The sequence below is a fragment of the Carassius carassius genome, chromosome 42 (genome assembly GCF_963082965.1).
Source record: "Carassius carassius chromosome 42, fCarCar2.1, whole genome shotgun sequence".
NCBI lineage: Eukaryota > Metazoa > Chordata > Actinopteri > Cypriniformes > Cyprinidae > Carassius > Carassius carassius.
Genome location: NC_081796.1, coordinates 15,726,103 through 15,744,581, shown reverse-complemented (window position 1 = coordinate 15,744,581; position 18,479 = coordinate 15,726,103). Strand labels below are relative to the sequence as shown.

The 18,479-nt window shown below is 35.7% G+C and overlaps 2 protein-coding genes across 4 annotated transcripts in view; one reads left to right on the top strand and one right to left on the bottom strand.

Annotated features, from left to right (window-relative positions):
• The first annotated feature begins 1,259 nt into the window (after nucleotides 1-1,259).
• Nucleotides 1,260-2,903, top strand: LOC132123801 (protein transport protein Sec61 subunit gamma). The gene is made up of 4 exons (XM_059534456.1): nucleotides 1,260-1,418; nucleotides 2,026-2,131; nucleotides 2,456-2,558; nucleotides 2,751-2,903. Exons 2-4 carry the CDS (start codon nucleotides 2,038-2,040, stop codon nucleotides 2,758-2,760), a joined length of 207 nt encoding a protein of 68 aa, XP_059390439.1. The 5' UTR covers nucleotides 1,260-1,418; nucleotides 2,026-2,037; the 3' UTR covers nucleotides 2,761-2,903.
• LOC132123800 (thiamin pyrophosphokinase 1-like) overlaps nucleotides 2,753-18,479 on the bottom strand; it is a 62,846-nt gene continuing 47,119 nt past the window's right edge. For all 3 annotated transcript variants that reach the window (XM_059534451.1, XM_059534453.1, XM_059534452.1), the window contains one exon: nucleotides 2,753-3,122. In XM_059534451.1, the coding sequence (XP_059390434.1) occupies nucleotides 2,983-3,122 (140 nt within the window). In that variant the 3' untranslated portion in view covers nucleotides 2,753-2,982. The remainder of the gene's footprint in view (nucleotides 3,123-18,479) is intronic.

Below are 18,479 nucleotides of genomic sequence, written 5' to 3'. Positions count from 1 at the left end.
TTTTTGCTAGTTCCTAGGATAGCAAAGTCCACTAAAGGAGGTAGAGCTTTTTCACATTTGGCTCCCAAACTCTGGAATAGCCTTCCTGATAATGTTCGGGGTTCAGACACACTCTCTCTCTGTTTAAATCTAGATTAAAAACGCATCTCTTTCACCAAGCATTTGAATAATGCATCTTAAATTGTGAGTATAGTTGTATCTGATCAAATGTGCATTCTTATTCTTTAGCTTGGGTTAAACTAATTAATTTTACTTTGTTGGAACAGCAGCTATGCTAATGATGTCTCTATTTGTTTCTATGTTTTAGGATTTACACAAGCTCCAGTCTGGATCCAGAACACCTGAGAAGAGATGATGCTGACCCTCAGAGGACCTCAGATGATGCTAACCCTGAATCAACAACAGAACTAACAATTATTGCTACAAGTGTGACTGCATCATATAATAATTATTAATAATATTAATAATGTTCATCATCTGGCTGACTACGACTTGTATTCATTTTTCTACAAATCCTGTCATACGTGCACAAACTGACAGTCACCACTTATAAGCTATTACTAAATATTGTAGAAACATAATTTTCTGTAAAGTTGCTTTGTAACGATTTGTATTGTAAAAAGCGCTATACAAATAAACTTGAATTGAATGAAAAGGGGTTTTTCAGATATGTGTTTTATTAATATGTCAAAATTAAGAATAATTAGGGCTCTGACAAAAACTTTCTTGAAATGCTTTTAAACTATTTTAATCAACTTTTTTTTGCAAACGAATACAAAGTTTTTCGAGGGAAAGCCATAAAAACAAACAAAAAAACAACAACAACCGCGCATTGTATTATTTTTTACATTTGGCGAATGAACGCGAATTTCTCGGGAGAACGCAAACGTTTAAAGGGATCAGTACTAAATAATGGACGATAGATAAAATATAAGGGGAAGCAATATTTTAATAATTTTGCATTGGCTCGCAAAACGTTTACTTTAACCTGGTAAAAATGCGTTTAAAACCTTTGCATTCAAAACTTCCGAGTTCACCCAGAAACTTCGCGTTCACTCGCAAAACTTGTGTTCACCGAGAAACTTTGCGAGCGAATTCAAAAGCTAAGAAATATATTTTCCATCTCATATTTTCTCCAATCATTTTTAAGGAAAACTGTGTTTAGATAAACTTTTTGAAAAAAATGCATATCCTATAGACAACAATGTTGTATCTAGCTCAGCAATGATGATGTGGACAGGTCGTTTTGCGCCGTGAACTCCAGTCGCTAGGGGGCAGTGAGCACGTCACTGCCCATGAGCCACTTTTAGCGCTGCGTCAGTCTTTCCGTTGATAAATCTACGTGGCTTCACACACAGCGGAGTCAGTTTGTTACTTGCAGCTGAACATTTGCTTCGTCCTTTGATTTGTCAACAAAGGTAAGCTTCTTTTCGTCGACTTTGTGTCTTTAGCAGTCTTGAAAAGAAAAGAACGCAGTTTTAAAATGAGGTTATACGGTTGTGTCTTACTGAGGACGTTTCTGCCGTGATCTGAGTTTCAGTGTAAACAGTTTCTGATTGATCAGATATGACCAATTTCTTAAAATAATACCTATGTTCTATTGGGTTAAAGATAAATTTAGAAATGATTATCAAAGTCGTTTGGATAATGTTTTTATCTAGTGTACAGTGCGTAGCATGCAGGCTAACAGAGTGCTAGTTAGACAATCTACTGATAATTGTCTAGATTATTATCAGTGATTTGTAGTTGGTTAACCATGTTATCATTTGTGACCTTTTGAGAATGAGTTTTAAAAGCTATCTTTTCAGTAGACGGGATTCTTGTGGTTGGGTTTCGGGGTGGAGGGTAACTGTTATCTGGGGCTTTAATACATTCACACGTATTGAACCCTGTATAAAGCATCTGTGAGGTGTTGGTGTAGTAACGCAGAGGTCTGGTTATGGTTCGAGTTCTGTTAACTGATGTTGGTGTTTAGTGTTTGTAGTTCACATTTGTGTGAGTTGAAATGCTCTGCTCTGTCTCCAGCCTCACATCAGGATGGATCAGGTCATGCAGTTCGTGGAGCCCAGCAGGCAGTTCGTCAAGGACTCCATCAGACTCGTAAAAAGATGCACAAAGCCAGATAGAAAAGGTATGTCCAGTCTGTTGTCTTTCTGATTCAAAGATTCGGTAAGCATAAAGATATTTAAGGAATATTGATGCTATAATGCATGAGTCTTAATTTGATTAAGTTCTCTTAAACTGAATGCAGATTGTTTTAAAGATATTGATTATAAAAAAGATAAAAGAGAGAAGTCTTACAAATAGCAATTTCAGGGGGAAACTGAATTTAGTGTTCCTGTGGCTCAAGTGGTAGAGCAAGGTTGTGGGTTCGAGCATATTTAACATTACATGTACTTAAGTCTGTTTAACGATTATGATAAAATAGCTTTTTTATATATTTCCTGGTCTCTAGAATTCCAAAAGATCGCCATGGCAACAGCAATTGGATTTGCCATTATGGGCTTCATTGGATTCTTTGTCAAACTCATCCACATCCCCATCAACAACATCATTGTGTAAGTAATACACAAAAAACACAATGTAATTCAGTCTTTTTTTTTTATTGCAAGTAATGTGGAAAAACCATTGATTACTAAAACAGGATACAATCAAATACTACAGTGCCTTTTAAACAGACATAGTTTCATTCAGTTTTTGATTAATTTAGTCTGACATTAAAGCAGGATTGTTTGTCTTTTTGTTAACAGTGGTGGTTGAATCAGCTGCATTGTGAGGCCAAACGGACCTTCGGCTGCCTGATAGTGTTGGATAATGGACTGAATGCGAACATTTGTTTAAATTTTTTTTTTTGTGTGTTAACATTTCTATTTGGCTGTGTTAATAAATCAAAGGCTACACTACTCATTGTCTTCATTAATAAAATGCTGTTATTGCTGAAGAAAAGGCACGTTTTAAAGGCTTACTGCTCCAGTGCTTTGTTCACTGTGGTTTAATTCCCATGCTCCATAAAAGTGGCTTGTCGGTGGTGACCCTCACAGGTTTTCTGCCTCCTTTGGGGTCGTGGTCCTCATATGTGTTGGATGTGCTTACAAGCTGTCCAAAAGCTAATACTTGATTGTCTATGAAGAGGGGACAAAAGGTAAGAAGTAGAGATTTTATGTACATTCCAAACTGTTGAAAAAATTGTTTAGCATTACATCACTTGATCACCAATGGATCCTCAAACAGCGTGTTCAAACAGCTGATAAAAAAACATCACAATCCACAAATAGGTTGCACTTCTTCAATCCACTAAGTAATGCATTGTGAAGTGAATAGCTGCATATCAGTTTGAAATCCATTATTATTATTATTTCAAACAATTGCTTCCAGCTAAAATATGTGTCCTTTACCAATAATACTGCTTCCTCCAGCAAGCATGTTGTGATGTCTGAATCCAGAGAGAAATATACACAGATCAAAAACCTTGTACAAGTGGACCATTTAGTGGATTTTGATGTGGAATAACAAAGGGGATGGGCTTTTTCACTAGAGGAAGCTTGTATTTGGTATTTTGGCCAGAAGTGACAGTTTAAAGTTTAACACTTTGATGGATTGGTTTCTTATACTTTTTATTTCACAAGACATTAATTGATGGACTGAAGGTGTGTGGATTACTTCTGGTTTGTTGTAATGTTTATATCAGCTGTTTGAACTCTCATTCTAACGGCACCCATTCACTGCAGAGGATCTATTGGTGAGCAACTGCTGTAATGCTTAATTTATCCAAATCTGTTCTGATGAAGAAATAAATTAATCTACATCTTGGCCTGAGGGTGAATACATTTTAACAATTTTTCATTTTTGGGTGAACTATTCTTTTAAGATACTTGATGAATGAGGATTTTCATGCATTTAGGGTGCACAGAAGGGTGGGGGAAGTGAGGAAAAAAAACATTCCACCGAAGTATCCAAGTAAACACCAAAAGCTGTGAATACACCAAATCTGCCTGCTGTGGTTTTAATTAAATTGGCCGCCCAAGGCTTCTCATCAAACCCACCAGGGGTGCATGTGGAAATGTTTTAATGAGTGAAGAGGGACAGAACATGCCCTCGCGTAACCTGGTGGGAACGCCACTGTTTTCTCTGTCTCTGGCTCTCATTCAGTTTAACTGCTCACTGGAAAGCCTGAGCCGCAGCGGTGCTGTAATCTGGGTGCCAGACAGAGTTCAATGGCTCTCACTTCAATGGTCCCAGCCATCCAGCAACAAAAGCATACATTTCTCAATCAATGAGCATGGTATTCCCTTCAGAGAGTCCCAGGTGCCACTCAAAAAGGAGTTATATCTGCTTGCCGGAATGTGACTGAATTAAGAATTCTTGGTGGTCCCTTAAAACATCAGGCACACTTGACCAAAGTCAATTGTGTGAGGCCACTGAAGCAAAGAAAAGTTTTTATTATTTGGAGAACCAGACTGGTTAAGAATGAATAGTTTCTCATGAAAACTTTTGCAGAAGAGTCTCAAACTTCAATATTAAAACTTGTTTTTTATAGCTTTAGTAAGATCTGTCTCTTCTGAGCCTATACTGACCCCCAGTGGCAAAGCTGCATTGTTGTTTACTACATTTGACATCAATCAGCCGTAGACAGAAATGTAAAAATTATTGAAACCTGTTGCCAGACTTTTACTAAGCATGCAATGTAGCCAAAAACATAAGCAAGTTCAGTTATTAAAAAATAATGTTATACATTTTCACACTAAAGTAATTATGATACAAAGACTGTAAAGCAACCTGCTAAATATATAGCTATATTTAGGATAGGCTACATGACTAAAATCAAAAGTTTTACCTTTTTAAAATCAATATTTTAATGTCAATATTATTTAAACTAAGTAAATTTAATTTATTATATATTATTATATTCTTACACACACAGACACTTTTTATTATATTTTATCACACACACACACACACGTATATGGAATACTACACTAAGCAAAGAAGCAAATAAAGTCTAAGTTGCCGCTCACAATCCTAAACACAAATGCATGCAAACAAACTCTCCATATTAAGAATTCATACCCAGAATCCTTTAATTGCCTATGCTGAAGAAGACTTCATTTCACTGAACAGTACAAACGCATACAAATTATACACACAGTCGAAGCTAAAGAAAACGAAGTAAACAAGGATGAGCCGTTTTACTCTGAGGCTACTGAACAAACTTCAAAGTCAAGAAATATCACCGGGCTTCAAAGGCAGCATGACAAGAGAAAAAACAAGCGGAGACGACTGACTTTAGCCTGTCACTAGCGAAGAACCGCTCACAATGGTCTCCTCCAGTTAATCACGCTGATAATTAAGTCAATTTCAAGCAAACAATAGCTACAGTGATCTAAACATTGATAACCTTGATTAAACTTTGCAATTAACTTACCACCCCCCCCCCCCCCCCCGGTTACCGCTCTAACTGACACACATTTAGTGAGTAAAGCAGAAATATGTGTCATCAAACAGTAGACCTAAAGTGTCTGGTCACATCTTGCAGTTCACAATTTGACCAGTGGTGGCGACAAAGCACTGTGAGATGCGGTGCGTGTCCCCCTCTGAGGTTCTCATTTTCATCATCATTTTGGCCTCTAAACGGTGAAGATAAAGATGCCTTACAATTAGGTATTATCCACTTTTTCTTATGTTTCACCAAACATTTCAGCATTTTTAAAAAGCAGTATCAAAAAAATTACTATGAGATGCATTATTGTATAGTTAACCGGTCAAGAAAATATTTTTCTTAAAGAACATTAAGCCTATTATATATATATATATATAAAATCTAATCATAAGTAATATATTAATAATCATAATATTATTAATATATTTATATAATATTTATATCAAAAGCCTATTTTAAGTGCAATATGTTTACCTTCCAATTCTATTTACCTTAAAGGGTCAGTTCATCCAAAAATGAAAGTTAAGGCATAAATTACTCACCCTGAAGTCATCCTAGGTGTTTATGACTTTCTTCTTTCAGATGAATCCAGTCAAGAGTTATTTAAAAAATTGTATTTGATCCTTCAAGCGGTTTGATGTAACTCAGCGGGTGTTGCACTGCATCGGTTCATGAGAAGTTTAATAAAAAGTTCATCCATTTAAAAAAATTGTCTCACACGGCTCCGGGGGGTGAACAAAGGCCTCCTATGGCGAATCGATATGTTTTTATAAGAAATATATCCATATTCAAAACGTAATCGCTTTAAACTATCTTGCGCTCACTGTTGTAAACGATGCAGTTCCTGCGCATGCGCAATGCTAGTCTCAGCCTCAGACGTCACGCCCAGGGACCGTTGGCTAAATGTCTGATGCATATGGGACACAAAAGTGGAAACACTTAAGGAGTGTTGAAGTCATCATTGGATTGGTTGAATTATACAGGATTTCCAGGAGACGTGTTTGTAACATTCTTTAACGTTCCACCTGGAAACAAAAATGATGTGCCGCCAAACCCCTCACAAAAGAAAAAAGCCATAGTGTTTAGGATCAACTAAACGCTGGGTTTTCAAAAGTATGTAAAATATTTAAAGTTTCTATAAAATACATCAGAGCTTTACACACCAGTCTGCTATTGTGCTGTCATTTGCACGCCCCGAAATGTGATGCTGAATGAAACGAACTGTGATTAGTTGTTTGACGTGCCTTGGCCAAAGAAAGCTACCATAGATTCCAGACCTTTAGCCGTCAGTCATTCCCCGGAACTGCTTCCATTTTACACCAGTGAGTGCAAGCTAGATTAAAGTGATTATTATGTTTTTAATATGGATATTGATTCACTATAGTAGGCCTTTGTTCATCCCCCGGAGCCGTGTGAGACACTTTAGTTTAATGTATGAGCTTTTTATTAAGCTTCTCATGAACCGATTGAGTGCAACACCCGCTGAGTTGCATCAAAACTGCTTGAAAGATCAAAGAGAATTTTCAAAATAACTCTGACTGGATTTGTATGAAAGAAGAAATTCAGAAACACCCAGGATGACTTCAAGGTGAGTAATTTCTGGGCTAATTTTCATTTTTGGGTGCACTAACCCATTTATTAAAACATTAATAATAATCTATCTATCTGCAATGTGGTAGGCCTATAGGTCTATAATATTATACTGTATATGATTTACTCATTCTTAGTGAGCCTATTGTAGTAGCCTACAAGATATCTGAAATTAAATGTGAAATTGAACCGCAGAGGGACATCGTCAGATCAGTATTCTTTATAAAAGGAGTGGTTAAATGAGATCCCTGACCTCTCAAATGTCTTCTTCATCAAAACAATACTGACGAGCCACAGCCGCTGACTCTGATAGTGGACACTCAAGATGAACAGTGTGCTGTGGAGGAATGTGTGAGAGCAGATGTGTGGACAGATGGGCCTTGAGGAAGTGCACACGCACGCACACACGCACACACACACACACACACACACGTAGAAACTCCCAGCCTCCACTCAAACACATTACAGTAGCTTCATGGAAACCTCTTCAAGCAGACACATACAGGAATACAAATATAGATATGCATGCAGGGGTGTAGAGGCAGATGTGTAAATTAATATTGATTTGCTTTCCTGCACTGAACCTTAAATGACTCCCACAGATTTACCGTAAAATCTATATGTATTTTGTTGAAATGTATGCTCCCATATACATGATCTATCCAAAATAGCAGTTGCTACAGTATTCTGTGGTTATTCAAAGAGGGAGGTTGCTAGAACATCTGTTTTACTTAATTCTTTGGGGGAAACTATTATTATTATATATGTATTTTTTTTCAGGATTTTTTTTAGAATAGAAAAACCCCCAGCTTTAAAAAAAAAAAAAAAAAACATGATAAATGTCTTATGGTCACTTTGATCAGATAATACACAGAAAATGTTTCATTGCTAAGCAAAAAAGTATTTCTTTAAAAGAAATTTCTTAAAAAAAAATAAAAAAAATGAACCCCAAACTTTTGGCTGGTAGCATAAGTCTCTATGATATTATTGTCCCCAGATTTAGCTCCGGTACCTCCTTCAATTAAAAAGTAGAAATTTGATTGGCTAGAAAAGTAATATCACACCTCAATAAGACAGATAATTTGAAGTATCATTGATATCTCTCACATAAATCCTTAACCCTAAAAATTTGCAATTGTAGTGTTAATAACATTAGCAAATACCGCTAATACGTTTTTAAAGGATTCAACCAAAAATGAAAATTTGTTCGTTAGTTTGTTCTTTCATCAGAACAGATTTTATGAATTAATTTTGCATTACATAACTTGCTCATCAATGGATCCTTTGCAGTTAATGGGTGCCATCAAAATGAGAGTCTTCACAATAATCCACAAGTGATCAATACACCTCCAATCCATCAATTAACGTCTAATGTGAGAATTAAATTCATCAGTTCAACTTGGCTGTTTAAAACTTAGCTGTTCCTTCCAGCTAAAATGCAAGTCCTCTAGTTTCTCTACTGAAAAAAATGTCTTGTCTAAATCAGTAGTGAAATATGCACAGATCAAGCTCCTTTTATAAGTGAAAACAGTCCAAAAGAGTTCTAAACATATTTGTTTGAAATGATAGGACAACAGGTGAAGGCTTTTAGCCAGAAGGAATGGTTTGAAGTAACAAATGCTTTAAAAATGTCTTGATGGATTTGTTTCTTACAAACACACCTTGATAGATTAGAGTTGTGTGGATTACTTGTGGTTTATTGTGATGTTTTTATCTGCTGTTTTAACTCTCATTCTTATATCACCCATTAACTGCAGATGATCCACTGGTGAGTAAGTAATATAATGCAAAATTTTGGGTGAACTCTTCCTTTAAAAGTTAGTTTGCTCTTTGTAAGTTTGTCAAAGCAACCAACAGGGAGAACATATTTTGCATCCAACTGGATTTTTTCCATGCTGCGTTAATATTAGCATGCTAGATATCAAGGTTTGGACAGTTAAGCATGAATAACAAATCTGGCTTTAACACAAAGCTGGTTCTCAGAGCATCCAGGAAACTTCATTAACAATCTCCACAGCCCGATTCCGATCGATATCTGACACTGCAACAAGAGCAGAAATTAATGCGTTGCTGTTATTGATAATAATGAAGATGTTTGCATGCAGTAATTGCATTTACAACACCAATGTACTTCGCTTAAGTACCCAATATTTACAGAGCAAATTACACGGAGCCACAGAGGAACAGAGCTGAAAACACGCTATAGCCATGGGGCTGAGTCACAGTCGATAATTTTGAAGCAAAAATGTTACTTTTATGCCCCAAAAACCCATCTTGCTCTGTGCTTATCATGTGAGGTGAGGTGTGCTGCTGTACTAGCCATCTGGTGGGCATTGATAGCAGTTCTATTAAATGTTTATGGCTTCATTGGAGGAAGGTTACAAGGCTGAAACGAAGACACAATGCTAATTCGACCTTCAGATGAGAGCAGCTCTGCTTTCTGCCTTTCCCATAGGAATATGACAGTTTGGTCCCCTGCAGTTACATCATTTCCTCCAAAATAGAGGTGCTGAAGTGGCATCTCAGCAACACCCAACATAAAAGAACCCCAATTTAAAGTAATACAAGCTAGAAGCTGCAACGCAGAAAGACTACATTTATATAAATTAAAATGTTTCAGTCTATACTTTTGACGTAAACCGCTGTCTGAAGAGTGCAGGCTGAGCCAAGGTTATACGTTCATGCAGTTTCAAAGTGAAAACGCCTCATTGGACATTGCAGACAAGACAGAATGAATTAGAGACTAAGTCATCCATTAGAAGATACAGATTCTTGATATTTGAAATTGATAAAAGGCTATTATGTTGCATGCAGCTGTCCTTCCAAATAAGTCATAGAAACAAATAAAATAAATATGACAAAAAGAAAACAACAAAACAAGAAGTTTGGATTTTGGTGGAGGATGCAAGACCTTTTGAGAATATGAAACAAAAATTCTGCACATTAAAAATGGAACAGGCTTGCTTTTACATAATGAAATATAACTGTGAAGAAAACTGTGATGAGGGTACTTGTCCATCTATAGAATGTTATGGTGTTCGCCATTCAAAAGTTTTTTTTAAGTATTTGAAGTTTTTAATGCAAAAAACAACAACAAACAAACAAAAAACAAAACAAAACAAAAAACAAGAAAAAAATAATAATAACAAAACAAAAAACAAAAAACCAAACCCTTTTGAACCCCAAAGAGATTAAAGGACTTTATTTAGTTTTTTTTTCAGTAAGCTTATTAACAATGGCAATGCTGACACATTTAAGAAAAAAAAAACATTTACAACAAAACAGAGTCTTTTAAACATTTTCATGTAATCATGTTTCATTCATTAACTTGTGGCAGAAATGATGTTTCTTTTTTGTCCAATTCTTACACAGAACTGGCTTCCTATACCTCTTGTTTAGTAAATTTGTTCTTGTGACTCAGTAGCATTTCCAAACCATCAAATGATACAAAATGTTATGACACTCTCAAAAAAAGCACTAAACGTTTCCAATACAGAAGCATCTACATACTTTGATGTAGCTTTTTGCTAACAAATTCAGTCTATTTATCCCACTGCATTCAGTGATCTAAGACAACCCCTTGATATGTATATTCTGTAACCCTCTGAATTGGCTCTACCTTTAATCATACTACACGTAATGGACGTAATGAAATCTATCCTGGTTTTTAAAGTATTAAGAGCAAGATTTGATTATTCACACCAAAATATAAAAAAAATCCAAAACCGGTCCATGATTATTCTCATTAGACATAGTAGAGCAACATTCCTGAATCTGCTGGACTCTACGATGTAAAAAAAAAATACAATCAACCACAAAATCAGGCCTCCATCTAAAGATTATTATTTTATGATTTTTTTTACACCAACAAGTATGGTTTGATATGATTATTAAAGCTGCAGAAATATCAACCAATCATTTTAATATGATTTTTTGGAGACTCAGAATAAAGAAGTTAATATAGCATTGTCATCTCCTTTGTTGGACTGAAAAAGCAAACTGGTATGGATTCAATTGGTCTTGGTGTGACTGAAATAATATCGCTATTAACAAATTTCTCAAAACACTTGAACACTAATGCAGTAGGACAAAAATCATTTAGCTCCATGGGTTTAGAAATCTTTGGAAGAGGAAGACAAAAAAAACTATGGTCAACATCCATTTGACCAAAGCAACACTAGAATCAGGACAGGAAGTGATGTGTGCGGAGTCATTTTAATATGGCTGTCTTTTAACAGTGACTAAGGCATGAGAAGTGTTTTTGCTAAACCACCTCAGTTCTTCCAAGTGACGAAGTCACACTGAAATGAAAAGACATGATAAAAAGATCTTAAGCACTGCAAAGCAACTCTTAGAGTTGAGTATTTACTCTGGAAAATGCTGCCAATGCCATTCAAAGTGCTTTTATGAAGACAGGACTCCAGTCATTGTTTTAAATGTCTTGAACTGGATAAAAGGGGCTCTGTTCCATCCCTTTAAACTCACAAAACCGCTAACACCTCCAAAGCTTACGCACACAGAAGCACAAACCGGCCTGTATTTGTAATTTCAAAGGATTTTCTTCCGCCCCAGGCTCAGATTTCTCTACTGACTTTTGACATCCATTGTTTTTTTTGATCCCGTCTCATAGCATCTGAGACGCTGCATTCTTTTTCCTCTTTACACATTTCCCAACCCCTAAAAGCATCATTAAAATTCACAGCAACGAAGTTGTGTCTCACAGGGCTAAGGAGCACATTAGCGGAATGGGAAAAGACACTTCTGGGACTCCTACAAGCACAAGCCTTTCTGAAGTCATTCTTGCTGGGCCCTGCTATCCATTTGACAGCTTAATATTAAAAAGCTCTGCCCGCTTCCCAGACACTCAAACAATCAGAGTTATGGTGTGCTTTAAAACCTGCTGAGTCATGCTCACTTTACCTTAACAGTGAGCATAATGTGGGATTGCATTTAGCACAGTTTAAATTACTGTCATCGCACTATGAGCATGAGAGAGGGAGAGAGAGTCTGCTCTTTCCTGATCTGAACAAAACCTGTCAGCCAATTTATGATGGAACTGAAGCTATTTCACCACTCACAGTCATTCTCATATGCAAATGAGAATGCAGAGCAGGACGCTTCGTCAACCATTGTTCCATTAAGAGACCTGACATCTTTCAAGACCTCAAAAGAAGCTTTTTGTGCAGTGTGAAGACCATTTGTGGGGAAGTAATTGCATCTATGACACCTTCCCGAAATTGATGTGCCACAAAATAACGACATGCAATTTCGGTTAGTTTATTTTGTCAGTTATAACTCGTATTTGTCCTGTTTTGACCTACTCCCTTGCAAGCTAAATCTTTGAGCTATTTGGCCTCACCAATGACAGCGTATTGATTCACCAACACAAGTGCACTTAGTGATCTTTGATCGTTTTTCCACGTAATCCTGGAACCCGAGCGGTCAGCTCGTTTGTTTTTATTATCGCCCTATAGGTGGAGAGGTTATGATTTCAGATAAAATGATTTCAAATGTTTTTCCCCCTGACTGAACAGGTACCGTTCACCATTTCCTTCCAGATTCAGAAAAACAAATAAAGATTTTAACATGAATACCACAGTGTTGTATTATGGTTAATGAAAAGTAAAATTAAAACTGTTAAACAAATTTTTATATGTAGAAAACTGAAATAAAAACTTAACTCGGGGAAACTATAGTGTAAAAAATGTTGCTGCAATTAGTTATAACAACTTAAAATTAGCATTTTTTGTTGAGATTTCTTGAGATAACTTAAATATCCAACTTAACTAAACTAAAAAAAAAGTTTAAAAGTCACTTTTTACGTTTACTTATTTTTATGTTGAACGTTTTGATTGTTTGATTGAACGTTGAATATTTTTTTTACAATGAATATAATCCAAAACTAACTCAAATTAATTTTTGTTTTATATCATAAAAATAGCACATTTAATGCAGTGTTATTTGAGTATCATTGAGAAACTGTTATAGTTGTAATTATTTAAAACTATAATTAATTACATTTTTTATACCTACATAGTTTTTTCAGTTTTAGTTTTATTTATTTTAGTTCATCAAGTTAAATTAAATTAAAATGAGTAATGCTACAACTAGATTTTTTTATTTTATTTTATTTCAGTTAATATTTATTTTATTTCAAGTAATTCAAAAATACACTGAAAATTACATTGAAATGGCATGGGAAATAAATGAAACCACATTCAAAACAAAAATAACATCCCAGAAATACATTTGTGTAAGTATGCATTTTCAAATGCATTATGCAGATGATTGTGATTTTCCAAAGAGATTGGCATTGAGCTGTTTTTAATTAAAATGAAAAGGAAGGAGACTAATTACAAAAACAATCCCCTTTACGGAGTTTGACTTTGATCTGTACTCCATAAATTTTCACATATATTATGTCAGTTATATTAGCATCTATATGAGCAGCCTGGAGTGAATTATACGCAGCAGTTTGATTATTTATTAGAAAATACTGAATTTCATTCTCACTTTTTAACAGATGACCTGGAAAGTCAACCAGCTTTAGGGTGATTACAGCAAACCTGATTTACCTCCAAAATCCTATAAACATAATTTGATCCATGAAAACGTCTTTAATCGGATTCTCAATTCCCAAAGTATGGGCCGTGTTTTGTGGAGCACAAATAATACTGAAAAGAGTCAGACACAGAAAGAGGGTCACCGCCATCACGGCAGAAACAGAGATTACCACCAGCCTATTATAACCACAACACTAAAAGAAAACCTTCAAATGACCCTTTTAAAAACACTCCACAGCATGCACACGTTCTCTCGGTCTCAACGGGACCTTTTGGTCAGATTGCACTATAATGTATCAAAGGCCACCTTTCCGTTATCTCCTCCCTCAGCTTTTCTCAGCAGACAAAACACTAAAATCAATGAAGTTGGGTTGTTTTGGCCTGTATTGACAAAAAAGGGCTATTTTTAGAGGACACATCAAAGAATGAAAGCCTGAAAGTGTAACGCTGTCTTTTCTTGTCCATTGCAAGAGCAATAGTGTCTAAATTCTAGTGATGACCTTATTAACTAGTCTTTTGATTTTCCAAATAAATTCTGAGAGGAACTTGCCATGCAAAAGATGGCCAAAGTCTTAAGTAAATCAAAAAGCCACACAATTGGAGGTAGGATTTCTGTAACACTTTCTTTGGAAGTCTAAAATGTTAACCTAGCTGAAAAAAAAAGCTTTTAACAGCCTAAGGTAGTTTAGTTGGACTTTGGTGAGGCTAGTCTATTGGCTGGACATTTTTCTGACTGAATGAGTTACAGTCAACATAAAGCAGCTCAGGCTGGGTTAAAAATCAGGTCAAAACACTTACAATGTATGTTTGTTAAAATGAATATGATTACTTAACGTGGATTCTTGTTTTCAAAAGTATAACTGGAAAGCAAACACAAATTTGCAACCTAACTATTCTAAAAATTTAAATAGAAATATCTGTACTTTTTCATACAAATGATTCCATGATAATTTTGTTTGAAAAATACATAAATGATACATGTAACGCTAAACATGAGAACATTTTCTTCCTCTTTCCCTTTAAAACTCCCATTTTTATTATAAACAGTCAGTGGCATTAGCTTTCAAATGGTGGAAATGTCATGTTCTGCCCATCCTATACAAGCTCACGCTGAGGCGTTCTGATAAGAACAGTGTGACGTCCTTAAACTTCCTACTGTTTGTGTGAATCTTTAATCAATGACACTTTAATCCTCCCTCAACAAAGAAACACAAACACAAATACAACCTAACAATGTCAAAGGGAGAGTTAGCAGTACATGTTATCTGTATGATTAGTGTACATTTCAATACAGTGTGGCATTGTAAAGTATTAAAGGGGTTATGTGTTGCGATTTCAAGTTTTCCTTTCTCTTTAGACCATTACAAGCTGTTCCTGAATAGATAATATCCCAAAAGTTAAAAAGATTAGTCTCAAACCCAAAGATATATTCTTTATAAAAGTTACACCCTCCTAAAACGCCTCATTTAAACACCCCCCCCCCCCACGTCTACTTTACGATGTGGGAAAATGAGCATAACACCACCCAAATATTCACACAAAGAAAGGGGTGTAACTTCTTGCCGCCGTCATGTTGTTGAGACACTGTGTGTTTCGTTGTGAAAGCGAAACTACTTTGGTCTTTCAAAAGAGGACACAACTAGAAATCAGTGGTTAGGTTGTATGTACAACACTGTTGCAGAACAATTCAACCCAAATATTCAGATGTGTTCAACGAATTTAATGGAGGAAGAAGATTGGGAGTAGCCTACAATGCTGGTGTTCTGACAAATAATCCTGACTCACAGTCTGTAAGTACGTTTACATATTTAAAGGATTTGCCCCTGATGATTCAAATACGAGTTCTGAGCAGTGTAGAGTAGCGCTTGTTGTTTTTCATTTCTCTGATCACAAATGCAGAAAGGGTTTTATGTTTACAAGGCATGATGCAACGCAATGCGTAAAAAGACAGTATACTGTAAGTCATTATTAGAGCCCGACCGATATATCGGCCGATATAAGCTAATTGCATTTAAATCGGCATCGGCATTTATAACGGCCGATGAAACATGAGAAACAGAGTCTCATGCTTCACTCATGTTATGAGTGTTGCATAGTGTGCCCACCAGAGGGAGCTCTGCAGCTCCAGAGTTAACAACAGCGCCAGAAGTCCGCGAACGTTAATAGGAGGTCAAACTATAACGTTAGCGTTTAACTTATTCTTATTCTATTGCGGTGTGTTTCCCACATAATGACCGCGTAATTGGGCCTTTCACACAGCACACTGTATGCACGGCGCTTGCCGCTGGGCTCAGCGTTGCCCTTCAGATACAACGCGATTTGCGCTGCGCTATGGCATAGGCGGAGTTTTAAAAACGTTTAGCGGGAGCTCTTTCATAGTCTGTTCCTCCTCCTTTCGGTCAGCAGCAAACATGTATCTGTCCCGTTGTAAGAAGCGAGCGATAGCGCTAGTCCTGCTGATGAGAATTAAGAGAGAAGCAAGGAAGAAGAGGCTACCCTCAGGTCCAGAGAACAATTTGGTGAATTCAGGCTGGTTACGTTACTCTAATGCTAATAGCTTCCTTTTTAGCAGGCCCCTTAAATGCTTGCTATTAACTTGTTTGAAGGTGGTTCTTCTCAAAATCGACAGCGGTGTGTTCATGACACTAACGTTAACCATTCAACTTCGAATTGATTCCGTAATCTTCCGGTAATAGTAGGCAAGACGATGTTTTGATTCAGACTGCACAAAGAGAAGAGGAGAAGATATACGGGTCTGTTGTGAATGTGTCTGTGAGAGCAAATATAGTGTAGTTACAGTAACTACAGTAGGTGCGTCAGAAATGATTAAACCAGAGGGGACATGTAAATAAATGTGAGCTGAACAAGCGCTTTTTTTTTTTTTTTTTTTACATATTGTTTCAAAGCAGCTTTACAGACATAACAGGAAAATGTTGAAATAATATTGTTAAATATAAGTAGGTAATACCTATTGCTTGACAAATAAAAAAAATATATATATATTTCTCATTTTTGCCTATGTAGGAGATCCCAGTTTATTATTATTATAATTCTAATGATGACATGAGTAATGATACATGGTGATATTATTAATACACATGCTTATTCTTTCTCCGTCTCTCTTTCTGCCTACAGATGGCTGAAAAAGGTGAATGCTGTAGCAGCAAAGTGTGGGACTACTTCTGCAAATACTTTAACTTTAGTATTATAATTTATTTACAGTAAACACACAGACTGTTAAAACCAGCTTCAACTGGAAGAAAGTAAAAGTGTTAAATGTTTAAAACCAGACTGTTTTTTGATCATTAAAAATATATATACTTTTGATGTGCAATTGTTTAGTCATTGAGACTGTAATCTAAGGCTTTTTTTTTAACATAGTCCATTCTGGAAAATGGTTTATACAGCCCACATACATAGAACAGGCAGATATTTTGCTATTGAATGTTGTGTAAATGCAGTTTATAGGAAATGGGTCTAATATCCAGATTATTTTTAAAATCAAAATATCGGCTTATAAATCGGCTCTTTTCGAGTTAATATCGGCATCGGCCCCCAAAAATCCATATCGGTCGGGCTCTAGTCATTATAATCAGTAATTATGTTCCCATTGGATGCAACAAATGCCTAATTTGTAATGGCTTTCATTGGTTTTCTCTCATCGCACCAGGACACGGCAATACAATGTGGTTAGGGGCATAACATTTCTGTCACACTCTTGAGGTATTCGGCCAATTACTATGCACTGGATAGATGGCCAATCAGCATTCACCTCGCTTTTCAGACCGATGAGCCTTAAACCGCATTTCATTACACCAAATACACAAAGTAATGGTCTTTTTTTTTTAGCAATGTCATATGACCCCTTTAAAGCAACCAACTTTACAATATTTGTTCAGTAGCGTTTTCAAAACAGTGTAGCTTTTCCAGCAACAAGAAATCCAATTTCAAGCTATATAAATTAGAATATATTAGAATATATATTAGAATATATATATATGTAGAGTATACGTTCAGTTTCCTATCCTAGACTATACTGAGATCTTTCATTCATTCAAAGAGCTTAACTGTTTATGTAAAAAAAAGCCTTTTATTTAATTATATAAATTGTTTAATTTGAAAGTTATAGTCCATATTTTTTTAAAAAATAGATCATCCCCTTGAATACTTTAAATATACAGTTATCAAAAGTACAGTATGTAAAAGTTTCTGACATAACGTTGATTTTTATTCAAAGTTGCTTCTCCAATTTTTCTTTCTTCAGTATGACACTGAACAACAAAACAGGATGGAAATTCCATTTAAATATAGTAATTTTACAAAAATTATACAAATAACACTAAATAAAAGAAAAATCTTAATCTTTCCCTTTTAAAACTCCCAGTAAGACAAAAATTAGCCTTTCCTTTTCCTCAAAATATACTAAACATGGCACAAATAGAGCCAGTGCAATTCACCTGCAAATCACGAAGCAATTTACTCACATGAACATTGGTGAAAACAGAAGGATTTTTTGAGAATGCTGCATTTTGAACTAAACAGATTTTGCTTGCATACAGGGTTTTTGTGCATAAACCTATATGCTCGGAGCAGAGCAGAATGAAGGACAACTATTCAAGCAGGCAGAATACAAGCATATTTTGTGGATTCTTTAAAGATTCATAAAAGTTAGTAATGTCTGAGTAGTCATCTGCTGTGGCTCATCTTTTTATGCATAAAAAAAACTAAATTTGCCTACATTCAAGTGATTTTTCACAAATACATCTGACTGGATAAGACATGATCAAATTTATAACCTTAAATTTGCTAAAATTGGCTGATTGAGTCTGATTAGTCTACAGCTCTACATGATGCTACATTTATCAGTGTATTTGTCAGACTATAACACA

Coding starts and splice junctions, on each gene's coding strand:
- LOC132123801 (XM_059534456.1), top strand. CDS start 2,038: ATGGATCAGGTCATGCAGTTCGTGGAGCCCAGCAGGCAGTTCGTCAAG. Junction 2,132..2,455: donor CACAAAGCCAGATAGAAAAG/GTATGTCCAGTC, acceptor CCTGGTCTCTAG/AATTCCAAAAGATCGCCATG.